This window comes from Chlamydomonas reinhardtii, chromosome 12 (assembly GCF_000002595.2).
Source record: "Chlamydomonas reinhardtii strain CC-503 cw92 mt+ chromosome 12, whole genome shotgun sequence".
Taxonomy (NCBI): Eukaryota; Viridiplantae; Chlorophyta; class Chlorophyceae; order Chlamydomonadales; family Chlamydomonadaceae; genus Chlamydomonas; species Chlamydomonas reinhardtii.
In genome coordinates this window covers 1203842-1217597 of record NC_057015.1, presented here as the reverse complement: position 1 = coordinate 1217597, position 13756 = coordinate 1203842, and the positions used below count along the sequence as shown (strand labels likewise).

The 13756-nt window shown below is 64.6% G+C and overlaps 3 protein-coding genes across 3 annotated transcripts; 1 reads left to right on the top strand and 2 right to left on the bottom strand.

Annotated features, from left to right (window-relative positions):
- Window positions 1–256: 256 nt before the first annotated feature.
- CHLRE_12g489500v5 (uncharacterized protein) lies at window positions 257–4298 on the bottom strand. The gene is made up of 3 exons (XM_043067895.1): window positions 3288–4298; window positions 2755–3139; window positions 257–2640 (listed from the first exon to the last, which is right to left on the bottom strand). Exons 1-3 carry the CDS (start codon window positions 4081–4083, stop codon window positions 909–911), a joined length of 2913 nt encoding a protein of 970 aa, XP_042918040.1. The 5' UTR covers window positions 4084–4298; the 3' UTR covers window positions 257–908.
- Window positions 4299–4398: 100 nt separating this feature from the next.
- On the top strand, window positions 4399–8766 carry CHLRE_12g489550v5 (uncharacterized protein). Its single transcript, XM_043067896.1, has 4 exons — window positions 4399–4827; window positions 4951–5674; window positions 5815–7646; window positions 7784–8766. The coding sequence occupies exons 1-4, from the start codon at window positions 4544–4546 to the stop codon at window positions 8115–8117; spliced, it is 3174 nt and encodes a 1057-aa protein (XP_042918039.1). The 5' UTR covers window positions 4399–4543; the 3' UTR covers window positions 8118–8766.
- Window positions 8767–8776: 10 nt separating this feature from the next.
- Window positions 8777–13738, bottom strand: CHLRE_12g489600v5 (uncharacterized protein). Its single transcript, XM_043067897.1, has 11 exons — window positions 12775–13738; window positions 12414–12607; window positions 11865–11951; window positions 11433–11625; window positions 11059–11189; window positions 10766–10864; window positions 10527–10633; window positions 10274–10353; window positions 9903–10067; window positions 9441–9731; window positions 8777–9189 (listed from the first exon to the last, which is right to left on the bottom strand). Exons 1-11 carry the CDS (start codon window positions 13403–13405, stop codon window positions 8948–8950), a joined length of 2220 nt encoding a protein of 739 aa, XP_042918038.1. The 5' UTR covers window positions 13406–13738; the 3' UTR covers window positions 8777–8947.
- Between the last annotated feature and the right edge of the window lie 18 nt (window positions 13739–13756).

The window sequence follows — 13756 nt, the reverse complement described above, 5'->3', positions numbered from 1 at the left end:
TTAAGGTCGCCCAGCCGAGATGAGGCGTGCCGGTTGGGACCTCCTCGCCGGGGAGAAGCACAAGCAAGCGCCCCTACCCTGCCCCTACCGCTGTGTTGATACTTATTCACGTCTGAATGCAGCTGGTGTCACAACGTCTGAGCGAGTCAGCAAGATGTCTCCACCTGCCTGATATGCGTGCCTCTTGATGTCAACCGCAGGGTCGCAATCGCAGTATGAGTGGGGAGAAATGCAGAGACGCTGAGAAAGTCAGAGACGCAGATCGTTGTTATTCTGGACTGGGAGTCGGGATGCCAGGATTTATGTTCCCAAGCAGGGGTGGCCCCAAGCTTGCCCACCCCATTCGTGACTCCACTCGTTCAGTTCTTTTCCTCAGCAGCTGCTGCTCCTCCCAGCCCCCGTGCACATACTACCCTGCCTCAGTCCATACTACCCCGCACCAGGTTACACCAGCTCACATCACGCACCACCAGGGCCCGACAAAGTGACAAACCCCGTCGCTCCAAGTTCTCCATGCAGTATCGCTTTGATGCTCAGCACCTGCTGCTGTTGTTGTACACAATGCTGCGCAGCGCTCAGGCTTGCTTTCTCAACCCAGTCTTCGACAATCCAGTATTGGTGTGAGTGTAGTTCATGCGCATCATTGTACAAATGTGCATGCTAGGGCGTTCACCCATTGCCTAGCTGGCTCCATCCACGGACGGGGTTGCCTTTCACCCGTCATTACCGTCGCACCATCCCACGCAAGGTCAGCTGCTCGTAGAACAGGATCAAAGCTGCCAAAAAAACATCAGTCACGCAGTACCCGTGCGCAGTACCGTACACATTCAATCAATCTCACACCGTCCCGCGCAGATACCATCTTCCATGTAACCATGTTCCGTTCGTATAGCGGGGCCCCTGCATTCCTACAGCACGCGCAGCATGTCACCCAGGAGCTTCTTCTTCATGGCAGCTCTATAATACACCGGCTCAGACCGGTCCGCAAACTTCTTCCTCAGGATTAGCGGCTGGTGGCCCTGAGAACCGGATGTGGCCGCGCCCAGCGGCTGGTCCCCTTGCCCCGGCACCCCTTGCCGCAGCGCCGCTGCCGCAGCACTGCCGCTGCCGGCAGACACAGCCGCGATGGCAGCCGCCAGTCCCAGCCTCTCCTCCAGCGGCTTGGTCTCCACCTCATCTGGAAACAGACTCTTGCGTAGGCTGTAGCCGGGCCCAGTGGCTGAGATGCTGGCCAGGCTCTGGCCTGGCGATTTGCCTTTGCCATGTTGCGGCGGGGGCGGCGGCCGCAACCGTGGCTTTGACGCAGGCGCCAACACGCTTTCAATCGCACTAGCGCTGCCCAGCGCCGCTACGGATGGCTGATGCTGAGGTGGTGGATGTGGTGATGGTGTTGCTACCGGAGACGGTGCGGCTGTGGGGTCCGGGCGGCGGCTGAAGACTGGCGGCACTTGGTCCGCCCCATCAGCCATCTCGCTTTCTTCGGCTGCGCCCAAGTCCATCATCAGATTCAGCTGCTTGGCACTCGTGCCCGCGCCGGCCAGCCCCAGCACTAGCGCACGTGTGGAGGTGGACGCCAGGCCGCGTGGCGATGCTGTCACTGGAGCGGCAGCTGCACTGAACGGCACCGGGCGCTTCACGGGACCGGCGGAAGCGGGCGCCTCGGGTGGCTGCTCCACTCGCCGCGGCGACGTGCGCTGCGAGTGCTGCCGCGGAGAGGGCTGGCCGGTGTACATGTGGATGGGTTGTCCCGCAAGGTCCACAAACGAGGCTTGGGCTGACACTGGGCCTGCCGAGGCCTCGGGCGAGAGTGCTGCGCCCATTTGTGGCCGGGTGGGCGAACGCGGCGGCGAGCGCGGTGATGTCGAGGTCGCATCACCTGCACCCGCGATGGGGCCTCGGCCAAACGATAGGCCACGGAGGGCTGCAGCCGCGCCCGCCGCATGGGCGCTGAGAGGTACCAGCGGCGGCGGCTGCGCGAAGTGCGGCATGAGTGGTAGCGGCGGCGGTGCGTCGTGGGGCTGAGGCCCCGGAACATCGTCCGCCTCCGACACAAGGACGCCGGCACTGTCACGCAGCAGCCCTCCTGGCGCGCCACCCCCGCCGTTCCCAAGGCCGCCGGCCATTTGAACCGACGCAGCGTTGGGCGCAACACTGCTGCCTGATAGCGGCTGCACCTGCATGACGTTGGCGAGTGCGTTCGTCGGCTGCTCCATGCAGCGGACGCTAAGCGTTGGACTCATCGCTAACAGGCGCGCTGTCGCTGGAGATACCGCGGCTAAGGATGCTGCTGCACCGCCCGCGTGGGGACTGACAGTGGCTGGGTCCGGCTGCACGTGCGCCGAGGGCGGAGTCAGCATTCGCTGTGAGCCCCAGCCGGCCACGCGGGGCCCGCTGGCAGCGGTCGGGTTGGCAAGCGACATGGCTGAAGACTTGGCCAGCGGCGTCACGTGCCAGCTTGCTGCCGACGCCACGAACGCCACTGAGCCCGCTGAGCTGGCTGCTGCTGTAGCGCCGGTAGGCATGTGGTAATGGAGGGCTGGGGCAGAGGGTGTCCGCAGCATGGGGCCGGCAGAGGAATGGTGCTGGGACTGACTGGTGGCGGTGCCTCCGCGGAGCAGCTGCGGAAAGGCGGGCGGGTCCCTGTGTAACGGCGACGGCGCAAGAATGTGAGCCAATGTGCCGCGGGGCACGGTTACACATGTTTGCGGTGAGCAAGCACCAAATACGCAGAGATGCAGTTCCACCCTTACGCACCTGTACTCGGGAGCTGCGCCCAACGCGGCGCCCGCTGCTAGCGCCTGTCCAAACCCAAGTCCGCCACTGGTGGTGGCGACACTACTTGATGACGGCCGTGTCAGGACTTCCGTCTGTGCCCACAGGTTGACAGCTGCCGGATGCGTGTGTGCGTAGGCACGCCCGGGACCCGACGGCGGTGTCACCATTCTGGTTGCCCCTTGCTCCGTGCCGTACGCGACAGGCGCGCCCTTCGGCAGTAGTGCCGATGCTGTCCCGGAGTCCATGTCCCCGCCAGCGCCAAAGCTGACAGCCAACGCGGCTGCGTCGCCGGAGGACACAGCGGCCACGGGCACACGGTGGCCTGATGGCATGGCAGCGACTGACCCCGGCCGCAGCACAGCACCTACAGCCGTCACAACAGGCCTTTCTGAATGAGCAACTGCAACCGCAATCATCCTTGCTCCGGTATGGACCGCGTCCAGCATGTGTGCAGCTAGACCTTCATTCTTATGGTTTGCGCCAGCGACTGGACTGCCCTGCGAGTCCCTTACCTCGTGAGCGGCGTGCGCCCCAGCCGTCGAAGAACAGCGAGGACCCTGCTGGTGTAGTCGGCTGGTTGTGGGTCCCTGGCGGCGGCGGCCGTGTGAGACTATGCCCGCTCCCTTTGGGCCGTGCCTGGCCCCACACGGGCTGCTGCACGGCCTCGCGCTGACCCTGAGCTGAGGCCTGTTGCCTCGCGGCGGGGCCGGGGCCGGGGCGAGTAAAGGATGCGAGGCCGTCCGGAGCACCAACTGGCATGTGGGTCAGGCCGCCACCAGGTGGTGCTTGGGGTGGCGTTGTGCTCGATGCTAGGATCCATACGTCAGGACCACGAGGCGAGACTGGCGTGCCCTCCTCAAGCGAACTAGCGTGAAGCTGTTTGACTGTGGAGGAGGGTCCCGCCAGCTCGGTGGTGCCGCTGCGGACGATGACTCTGAGAGAAGCAGGCCCGTGCACTAGCGCTGCTGCTGATGCTGCAGGGCCCCATGCCTGGGCGGTGACGTGCGGCACCCGGTGGGCCGGAAGGCCACCTCTAGTGCCGGGCCTACTGCCGCTGGGCGACGCGCACGAGGACGACATCGAAAGCGTTGACAGCGGGCGGTCGTGCTGGACCGCTGGCTTCGGCGTCACATCGCTTGGCGGGTTATTTGCATGCCACGGGTCGGGCTGCCCTCGCGTCCACGCATCGCCAAGCATTAGACCTGCTCCTGGCAACGCACTGAGCTCGTCATTCTCCTCCGCAAGGCCGTCCTGCGGCTCCGGGGGCTGAACGCTCTGAAGCCCGGCCCCTCCATCTTCAGTCGACATTTGGCTTGCAAGATAAGATAAGGTCTAATGCAATATCTTGTTGGTGCATATGGAGTTGAATAACCTCAGCTCCGGGAAAACCGGTTGAGCATCGAACATCGCTGAGCGTTCACAAGCCGGATGTACTCTGGAATGCATCAGACTGATTCTTCGTTTCTTCCTTTGTTACATGCTACCGCGTGCAGGCTCGGTCGAGTCGCGAAGGGCAGCTGACCAACAATTGGCCCAGGGGCAAAACCCAAGTTTGCCGTTTTTTAGCGTAGAGGTATGCCGTTTTCCATAAAGTAGCCAAATTATATTGTCCTTATCCCTTTTCACGACGTGCCGTGTTACCACGCGACCTTGTCGACGGGCCCTACCTTGTTCCACGATGCAAATGGGGGCGTCAGATTGTAAATGAGTTCATAAGACTGCCATGTAGCAAAGGCGGTGCGGCCTCGGCACCCGGCTGGAAGTCCAAATGTCCTACGAGGACTGCGCCGGGGACCCGTTCATTTCGCTTCTTCTGGAGCGGCGCCCGGAGCTTGAGGCGCTCTTGAGGGGGCAGCTTCAGTTGTCAGAGGATGAGCGGAGAGCAGCGCCAAAGAAGACTGGTTTCAGCTTCGGGGGCTCGACTGCCCTGCCACGGCTTGGCGGCACCGCCAAACTATCCGTCAAGGCACGCATTGCTGGCGGGGAGCCTTGGACCCGCCCGGAGCCATGGCCCATCGTTCCCGTGGCATGTGCGACGGCTAGCGCCGCTGAGTGAGTACTGCAGGAGCCCAGGCGTCTGGATGGGGCTGAAACACGGGGTTGCGGAGGAAGGCATGCAATATTTGTGCTGCGTTCACGAAGCTGCCCCGAACCCTGGCTCCGCACTGCACGCAGGGGGCACCTGTGCGACAGCGAAGGCGAGGAGCATGCGGATGCAGACGACGACACTGACGGCGGCAACTTGAAGCCCAGCGACGCGGCCTCACCGGTGGTGCTAGCGGCGCCAGCACCAGCACAGCCAGGCGCTGGCGGAGCGCGCTCTAGCGGCGATGCTAGCTCCTGTGGCAGCTGTGACAGCCGCCCGCCGCACTCCTTATCCACCATCGCCACCTCCTGCCTCGATGCCATCAACTCACCAGACGCTGGAGCCGTCGGCAGCCCCAAGCCGCTGCTCGTTGCCGCTAGCTCATCCCCACAGTGCCACCGCGGTGGCGGCGGCACTGCTGGCGGCGGTGCCGGCGCGGTGCAGGGGCAGTGCGGCAGCCCGCTGCGCCGGGTGGTGATGCACTTTGACGGGCCGTGCATCGCAGGCCGCGGGGCCACTGCGACCGGCGCAACTGCGCTGGCGTCGGGGCTTGGAGCGGCGCCTGTGGTCGGGGCGGGCACCGCCAGCTCTTACCTGCTAGCTGTGCCCGGGGGGACGCCTGTGTTCTGTGACTCGCCCACCCGCTTGCCAGGAAGACCGCCGGAGGAGGAGCCCGGCCAGGCGAATGCGGCGGCAGCGGTGGGGCTGGAGCCCGGCACTGGCGTCGGTGCTGGTAAACCTTCGCGGACGGCTCAATTGGTGGCGTCATGGCCAGTGGACAACAGCGGCGGAGGCCGGCTCGCTCCGCTCACGGTGAGGGAGTCGCAGTGTGGCCCATATGTGCGCACTTGGTGTGGTTGCGGTGCGCACGTCTATGCTGCCATGTGGCGTCCTGCGAAGCCCTGCTTGCCGTGCGCTGGGCTCTTCCTTTACCTGTGTTGACACATTTACAGGCACAGTTGGACGGCCCCGCGAACGCACGCCCCATGCCGCCTGCCGCCTCTGACCGTGCGGCTCAATTGTCGCTGCGGATACAGCGGCTTCAGCAGCAACATCAGCACATGCTAGAAGCCCGGGCTCCGGGTTCCGGAAGCGGAGGAGAGCTGCTGCCCCCGCCGCCGGCTCTTGCCGCTGACCCGCTAGCCGCTGCGCCGCTGGCAGCTGACGACATGCCACCCAGCCTCGCCGCGCTGTTAGACCCGATGCGCCTGGCAGCTTCATCTCCGACGCTTGCACGTCAGGAGACGCTGGGAGGGGCCGCCGGTGCCAAAGCCTTGGTGGGCAGCAGTCGGGGCATGTCGCCGGTGCCGTGGGAGGGAGGGCCACCGGTGGCCGAGCTGGATGCGGACACGAGCGCGAGCGCCGTCCTGGCATCACACCACCTCCAGCAGCATCGGCTGCAGCAGCCGGCGTCAGCGCCTCACGTTTCTCACCAAATGTTGGAGTTGCCCCTGCGCCGCAGCTCGCTCCAACAGCAGCAGCAGCAGCAGCCGTCGCAACTGGTAAGCATGATGCCGCGCCGCGGGTGTCGGCCCGGCGACGGCTCGTATGTCGTCAACACGCCGCAGCGGCTGCAGCAGCAGGCAGTCATGGGTACTGCCGGAGGGCCAGCCGGCGGAGGGCCGTACGCAGGCATAGTCGGGCACAAGGCACGCAGCCAGCCGCAGCCGCACGTGGCGGAGGCGGAGGTGTTGGCTTCGCCCGTGGCAGCCCGTTCACAAGGGCCGGGGCTAGCCGCGGGCTTCCCGGCACAGATGCGCCGCAGTGACGCCTCACCGCTGCCACGCCCAGACGCTAGCACCGGCAGCGGACTTGTTGTGGGCAGCACACTAGCCGCGGGCATCACGGCACGCGGCGTCGCGGGCTGCGCCGGGGCGTACGGGTCAGGCGCAGCTAGCGGCGCCACAGGAACTGGCGGTAGCCTGCCGAGTGTGCATGGCGCGCTACCAGTCCGGCGGAGAGCCAGCGACTATGGCGGCAGCGAAAATGGTTTGTTGGCTGCTGTTGAAGAGGCAAATCGCGGGGTTACGGGGGACATGCCGCGGCCCGCGAGGCCGTCCAGTGATGGCGGCTACCTCGGCTCGTCGTCAGCAACGCCGGCGGCCACGGCACGACGGTCCATTCTGGGCAACGTTGCGGATGGAGGTGTGGCCGGCATTGCGGCTACTACTGCTGGACCTGTTGCCGGTGGCAGCAGCGGCCTCAGTGGGGCTCGGGCAGGAGTTGCGGCGTTCGGGCGTGCCTCATTACCAATTTCTTATGGCAACAATGCAGCTGCTGCTACCACCACCGCCCCCGCTGCCGCTGCCGGCAGCGGCACGCGCGCCACCAGTAACGACTTCCTGTCTGGCCTTATGATTGCCGGCAACACGCGGCCTGCAGTACCTTCGGCGGCACCGGCGCCCGTGCTTCCATCGCTCAAGAACGCGCATGCGCTGCGAAGCTCGGCGGCGAGCCTGCCAATAGGAGCCACAGCCGGTGGCAGCGGCGGCGGCGGTAGCGCCTTTTCCGGCGCCAAGTCGCCGCACCGTGGCCTGCTGCGCGCGGTGCTATCAGAAAAGCAGCTGGGGGCGTCGAGCGCGCTTGCCTCCTACGCCAGTGGGGAAGCCGGCACGGTTCCAACAGCTGCTGTGGTCACGGCGACGGGGACAGGAAAGGCAGCAGGCGAGGGCGGGGGCGGTGCCGGCGGCTCTCCTCGGCTGCTGCCTGGCGGGTTCAGTGGCGGCACTGACATGATGGTAACTGTGCTCGGAGACTTCAGCGCCGTGCCGGACTTGGCCAGAAGGTGAGCGACTGGGGACAGAAGTCATGCCTGTTTGCTGCGTGGTTGCTGTATCGTTTCATGCCAGCTGGGCTGCATATTAATATGTTGTACTGTGCTGATCCACAACATTTTGTTGTTTTGACGGTTTGCATCCACAGGCCAAAGAGCTACTCAGGATCTGTAGTGGCGCCACTTCCGCCGGTCACTGTCACGCCGACTGCAGTCAGCCCCGCGCCTGCTGCAACACCGCATTACGGGTACGTCCCGAGCCTGTCGCTGGCGGCAGCATCGGCGGCGGCGGCAACGGCGGCGGCAACAGCTGCAGCAGCGACAGCTGCAGCTGCAGCGAGCGCCAGCGGGCCGGTTGCAGCAGGGGGCAGTATTGGCGCCGCCGGCGCTGATAGGCCTAACAGTGGCAGCTGCAGCAACGCAGGGGTCCCGTTTAGCTTCCTCCCCAGCATCGGGCTTGGCGGCCAAGGCGCTGCACGGTAGCTATTAGGCGCGTGGTTGGAAATGGATGAAGCGATGATGCATTATGCAAACACAGCAAAGCTTGGGGGTTGGAGTTTTGTTTAACGTCGGACTGGTGTGCCAAATGCATGGCAAGACTGAGACATGCACATACAAGATGACAAGACAGCTCGTTGACCGTGCTCGTTGACGCGTTTCATGCATTGATTCTTCTGTTTGGTCTTCTGGAACTCACACATGTGAATGATTGAACCCCATCGCATGCTGGAGCGCAGGCGCAGTTCTCCTGTATAACTGGTCAAACGGTTGTTGTTACACGGTGACGGGCACCGTGCCGACGTTGGGCAATAACTTTCCACGAGGCACGTACGTTCAGCACGCCTGAAGGAGGCGGCGTAATGCGAACCATTGACTTGTGCTTATATGCATAGTTTTGCGTGGGTGTAGCCGCAGCGCGCACCGTTGCCATGCCGACCCTTGAGGCCTTGACTGAGCGTTGAGAAACCATTGCCCGGGGTGGGAAAGTGGAACCAAAGTGTCTGGCACTCTGGCTGTGTGCAGGTTCAGGAATCAACTACCGTATGTGGTTACATCCAGGCCCGTGGCCCATCTCTGAGTCTTCTCAAGTTTCCTTTCGCGGTCACAGGGGCAATTGTAACCATATCGGCACGACGGGAGAGATAGTTTGATACTCGTCATACCGCCAGTCGCATGGACTGCGGGACGTGCCCCAAAGCGTCAGCTCTTGCGCCGCACGCGCCGCACGCAAGCAGCATACCCAAACTGCGCGCCCATCCTATGGCCACACTAGCTAGCCAGAGACGTACGCCGGCACAACCTCCAACAAGCCCTCACCGCCTCCGCCTGTCCTCCTCCTCGCTATCACTGCTGCTACTGCTACTGCCGCTGTTGCTGCGGCGCCGCGACTTGCTCTTGCTCTTCTTGTCCTTCTTGCTCTTGTCCTTTTTCCCTTTGTCCTTCTTCTTCTTGTCCTTCTTATCTTTCTTGTCCTTCTTGCTCTTCTTGCCGCCGCCGCCGCCGTGAGCCTCGAGGATTGCGAGTGCCTCCTCTATACTGCTGATGCGGGATCCGCCTGCAGGGTTACATTGCAGTGGCGCAATCGGCTACCCATGCACATTCTCCAAGCAGCCCACACATCACACAAAAACACACACACCCAGCGCAGGACCCTTCCCTTGTCTGTCAAGCACCATAGACAACGTCGAACCGCCCCTTCTCCACTCACATGAACGCCAGCAGCCGCATCGTCCCTCTCCCGCCCTTTCCTCCGCCTTGCATGGACGACTGCAGCCCCCTGCCCCTACCCCCGCCCTCTCCACTCACCGCCGGCGCCGCCGCCTCCCACCAGGTCCAGCAGCATCATGGACGGATCCACCTCGCGCTCGCGTGCGTTGCCCGTCAGCTCAAACTTGGAGGAAGAAGGCAGGTGCCCGGGCACCACCTGCTGCTGCCCGCCGCTGCCAGGCATGGGCGGCGGCCCCGGCAGCGAGCCAGGCGCGGGTGGCCCGCCGCTGCCGCCGGTGCCTGCACCGCCACCTTGCGTCATCCAGGCGGGGAGGACCATGCCGCGGCCGCGGCCGACCGGCGCGCTGGGAGGCGGCGGCAGCCCGCCGCCTGAAAAGCACCGGGCAACACAAGAGGTTGAGAGTGTTAGAACTAATCACTAAACGACATCAAGCTGGTGGAAAACTGGCAAGCACAAGGTGAGCAACTACGGAATACCTGTAACGCAGCAACGGCTGCATAGCGGGGCCAACGGTATCCGTACAAGGCGCAGGCGCTCACCTCCTCTCCCGGGAGGCCCCGGCAGCCCACCCGGGGGCCCGCCCGGTCTCCCGCCCGGCCCCGCCGGCCCGGGCTCCTCCTCCAGCAGCTTGTACTGCGCCGCCTCCTTCTCATTGACGTACAGCTTGGTGTCAGCCGCCAGGTAGCCCCAGTCGATCTTGCCGCCTGCGGGGCGTGCGGGAGAGGAATCGGCAGTGGAATCGCGCCAGCAGGACGCGAGGGCGTTCGGCCCCGAGGGAGAGCTTGTATACGGTACACACGGCGCAAGGTGCGATTCGGGGCGTGGGGAAAGCGGCCGAAGGGCTAAGGATTGTGGCCGACAAACTAAGGATTTTAACGGTGGGGACGCGGCGGTGGCGGTGTTCACGCACCTCTCCCAACCTCGCCGGCGTTGGCGCCGATGCCCTGGGGGCCGCCCGGCCGCCCGCCGCCCTCGCCGCGCGGCTTGTACCTGCGCATCATCGATGCGACAGACACTAGGTCAGACGCTGATTATCATACACACGGCTGTGCAACGGGTACCGGGCCTTGGAAAACACAACCCCCATCCCCCAAGATATGACCGGAATTGTTCGTTGGGCTTCGTTGGGATCTATTCGTGGACAAGCCCACCGCCCTCTTCACCTGCTCCCTGCCGGGTCCAGGTCCTCGCCGTCCGCCTGGCTGACCAGCTTGATGGAGCAGCCGATCTTGAAGCCGCCGCGCGCCTCGTCGGGGTTGACCTCCACCACCTGGAGGGCCGAGCGACGAGGGGTTGTGCGGAGCGGTTTCAGAGGGGCCGTTGGAAGGGGCTTTCAAACAGGGGCTGTCAAGAGCGAGTGAGTTGGGCCCCACTCCCTGCACACCCCAGCCCTTGCACGCACCTTGACCCAGATCTGTTCTCCCACGTTGACCACTCCCTCCAGCTCCTGCTTCTTCTGCTCGTCCGTGTCCTCCTTGCTGAAGCTCAGGTAGTTGCTCACCTGCGTTATGTCACCCATCATTACTTGTTGGTTGCGGGATGTGGCGTGGCGGTTTGAGGTATGCGGTGGGCGGCATGATAAATGGATCGCAGGCCATGCGGCGAATGTGCACATGCCCTCATCATCCCAGCACAGCCCCACCAGCAGCGCAACGCCAATACAAAACCCTCTGCTCCACTCCCCCCGCGGCCCACCTGGCTGGTGTGCACGAGGCCGTGCCGCCTGAACCCGGCCAGGGCCACGAACACGCCGTAGGCCTCAATGCGCTTCACGGTGGCGCGGTGCACCGAGCCCACCTCGGGCGGCTCGTCGGACTCGGGGCCGCCTGAGCGGGGTTGCGGGGCGGGAGGTTGCGGGCGGTGGCAGGACGCAACACTACACAATGGACCATACAACACAACAGCACACCAGCACACCATGTCACAATACCCCAGTGTTGTCCGCGGCATGTGTTAAATGCACTGTGCGCAAGATGTCCGGCATTGGTGCTGTTCCCACCACGGCGAACTCGCGAATGACACCAGTGTCCCGCCCCCACACCACCACCCGCACCCTGCCATGCACGCACCGGGGCCGCGGTGCCCGCCTCCTCCGTGCCCTCCTCCGCCTCCCCCGCCTCCGCCTCCTCCCATCATCATCAGCGTGTTGCCTGGATCCAAATCCGCCCCGCTGGCCTGATCCACCGCGCGAATGGATCCGTTCACACGGCACTCGGTCGGGTTGCGCTCGTCGGGCGTGACCTCCAGCACCTTGACCCACACCTGCGGCCCGGCATGCAGAAGGGTTGCGGCTTTGCACGCGTGGCACGGCGGGGTGTGCAACTGGTGCTGAGCGGACTCCTCTTTGATCGTGGCTACCCCTTGCCATGTACCAACATGGTGCCGACCTCCGCGCCGCGGCTGCGCACCTCACCGCACCGCTACAATCGCAACCCCCAGCCATTTGCCGCCCCAACCACCGCCACCACCCGCTACAGTGGACGCAACCCCACCCCACCCACCTCCTCGCCCTGCGGGAAGTAGAACTCCAGCGCCTTGACCTTGGCGTCGTCGTCATCCTCCCGAGTGAACTTCAGCTCATCGCTGACCTGTGGCGGACAGGAGCAAGACAGGAAGCGAGTGTTCCTTGTGCTCTTTAACACATAAACAAAGCCACCATGCCACCAGCAGTATGGCACAGCGCCTCATTCAGGACCCTGACTGCGCCAACGCGCTATATTCGCGTCCAAACCATCACATCACGAACGCTCCCATTGCCTGCCCCCGGCCTAGACACCCTCCAGCCCCACACGCCCTCCATGACCACACGCTCTCCAGCCCCCCACACCCTTCAGCCAACGTGCTAAAATCGCACGTAACCCATCACATCATATTTGAACGCTCCCGTCCCCTGCTCCCGCCCTAGACACCCTCCAGCCCACACGCTCTCCAGCCCCCCCCCCCCACACACACACCCTTCAGCCCCTCCCCCCATGTTTCGTTGGGCTCGTTGGGCTCGTCGGGCAGATAACATGCCTCCCCCGACACACACACGCCCTCCAGCCCCGCACCTGCGTGTTGTGCACCATGACGTGTCGCCGGTAGCCGGGCAGAGCCACAAAGATGCCGAAGGGCCGGATGGTGTGCACGCGGCCGCGGTGGATCGAGTACAGCGCCGGCGGCTCCGCAGACTGCGGCGGCCCGCCCCGGCCCCCGCCTCCGCCACCACCGCCGTAACCACCACGGTCGTAGCCTCTCCCGCCGCCTGCAGTTGTACACGCACGTTCTCCTTAAAAAATGTAACTTCATTGGAGGCTCCACATATGGAGCAAGAGCAGGCGGGCCCTTTCCTGGAAGAGCGAAGCCAACTGGGCATGTCCAACACTGCCCAAGTCCCAAGTAACCAGAGCAATGCCAAACAAGCAGCCTCACCTCCATGGAATGGTGGTGGTGCTGGTGGAGGAGGCGGGTTCCATGCACCGCCACCACCACCACCGCCGCCGCCGCCGCCACCACCACCATTGTCCCGGTCCTGTGGGCTGGGGCTGCGCCAGCGGCGTGGGGGCGGCTCGGCGGCAGCAGCAGCTCCGCCGCCAACGCCACGGCCGCCTTCGTCTTTCCCGTCACGGCGAGGCGGGGATCCCCACCGGCCACGAGTGCTCCTGTGGTCCCGTTCCGACTCCCGAGCCTCACGGCCCCTGGCGTCCCGCTCCCCCTCCCGCTCCCGGCCGGCCCTGTCCTCCCCGCGCCGGCGGTCCCGGCTGCGGCTGCGGCTGCGGCTGCGATACGTGCGCCGCTCCGGACCGTCCTTGCTGTCGCGATCGTGCCCCGCCTCGCGGTCTCGCCGCTCCCGGTGGCTGCGGTCAAAGCGCCTCTCCCGGTCGCCCTCCCGGTCGCCCTCCCGGCGTTCGGACCGGTCCCGCTCCGAGCGGTCGCGGTGGGACCGATCTCGGCTGCGGCTGCGGCTGCGCGTTGAGCGTTCCCGGCCGCCGCGTTCCCGGCCGCGCTCAGCGGCTGGGCCTGGCGCGGCGTCGTCGCCCCATCTTCCGTCGTCGCCTGGCATTAGCGGCACGTCGGGTCCTCTACTTGCTTCCCTCCCACCCTAGATGACAGCTGTCGTAGAAGGATGCGAAGCAAGTATTATGTTAAACCAATCGCCATCTCAAAGCAATACATGTCGCCGACACGAAATTTAAGGATCTGCTTGAGGCACAGGCAGCTTTCTATCTGGTATTACAAGTGACCAATATGCAAATTGCAGCCTCGACCTTGGAGGTCCTTCAGCAGTCCTGGGTAGGCTCCGTTCCCGATTGCCCATGCACGCGACACGCGTGCACCCAGGGGAGCGAGACCGCCTTCCCCCTCGCTGCTGCTACGCTTAAGCGCAACCCCTACGTTCCACACATGCAAGTAC

Coding starts and splice junctions, on each gene's coding strand:
- CHLRE_12g489500v5 (XM_043067895.1), bottom strand. CDS start 4,083: ATGTCGACTGAAGATGGAGGGGCCGGGCTTCAGAGCGTTCAGCCCCCG. Junction 3,140..3,287: donor GGGCGCACGCCGCTCACGAG/GTAAGGGACTCG, acceptor TGACGGCTGTAG/GTGCTGTGCTGCGGCCGGGG. Junction 2,641..2,754: donor GGCGCAGCTCCCGAGTACAG/GTGCGTAAGGGT, acceptor GCCGTTACACAG/GGACCCGCCCGCCTTTCCGC.
- CHLRE_12g489550v5 (XM_043067896.1), top strand. CDS start 4,544: ATGTCCTACGAGGACTGCGCCGGGGACCCGTTCATTTCGCTTCTTCTG. Junction 4,828..4,950: donor GCGACGGCTAGCGCCGCTGA/GTGAGTACTGCA, acceptor CACTGCACGCAG/GGGGCACCTGTGCGACAGCG. Junction 5,675..5,814: donor GCCGGCTCGCTCCGCTCACG/GTGAGGGAGTCG, acceptor ACACATTTACAG/GCACAGTTGGACGGCCCCGC.
- CHLRE_12g489600v5 (XM_043067897.1), bottom strand. CDS start 13,405: ATGCCAGGCGACGACGGAAGATGGGGCGACGACGCCGCGCCAGGCCCA. Junction 11,190..11,432: donor AGGCGGGCACCGCGGCCCCG/GTGCGTGCATGG, acceptor AACCCCGCTCAG/GCGGCCCCGAGTCCGACGAG. Junction 9,190..9,440: donor GGGAGGCGGCGGCGCCGGCG/GTGAGTGGAGAG, acceptor GTAACCCTGCAG/GCGGATCCCGCATCAGCAGT.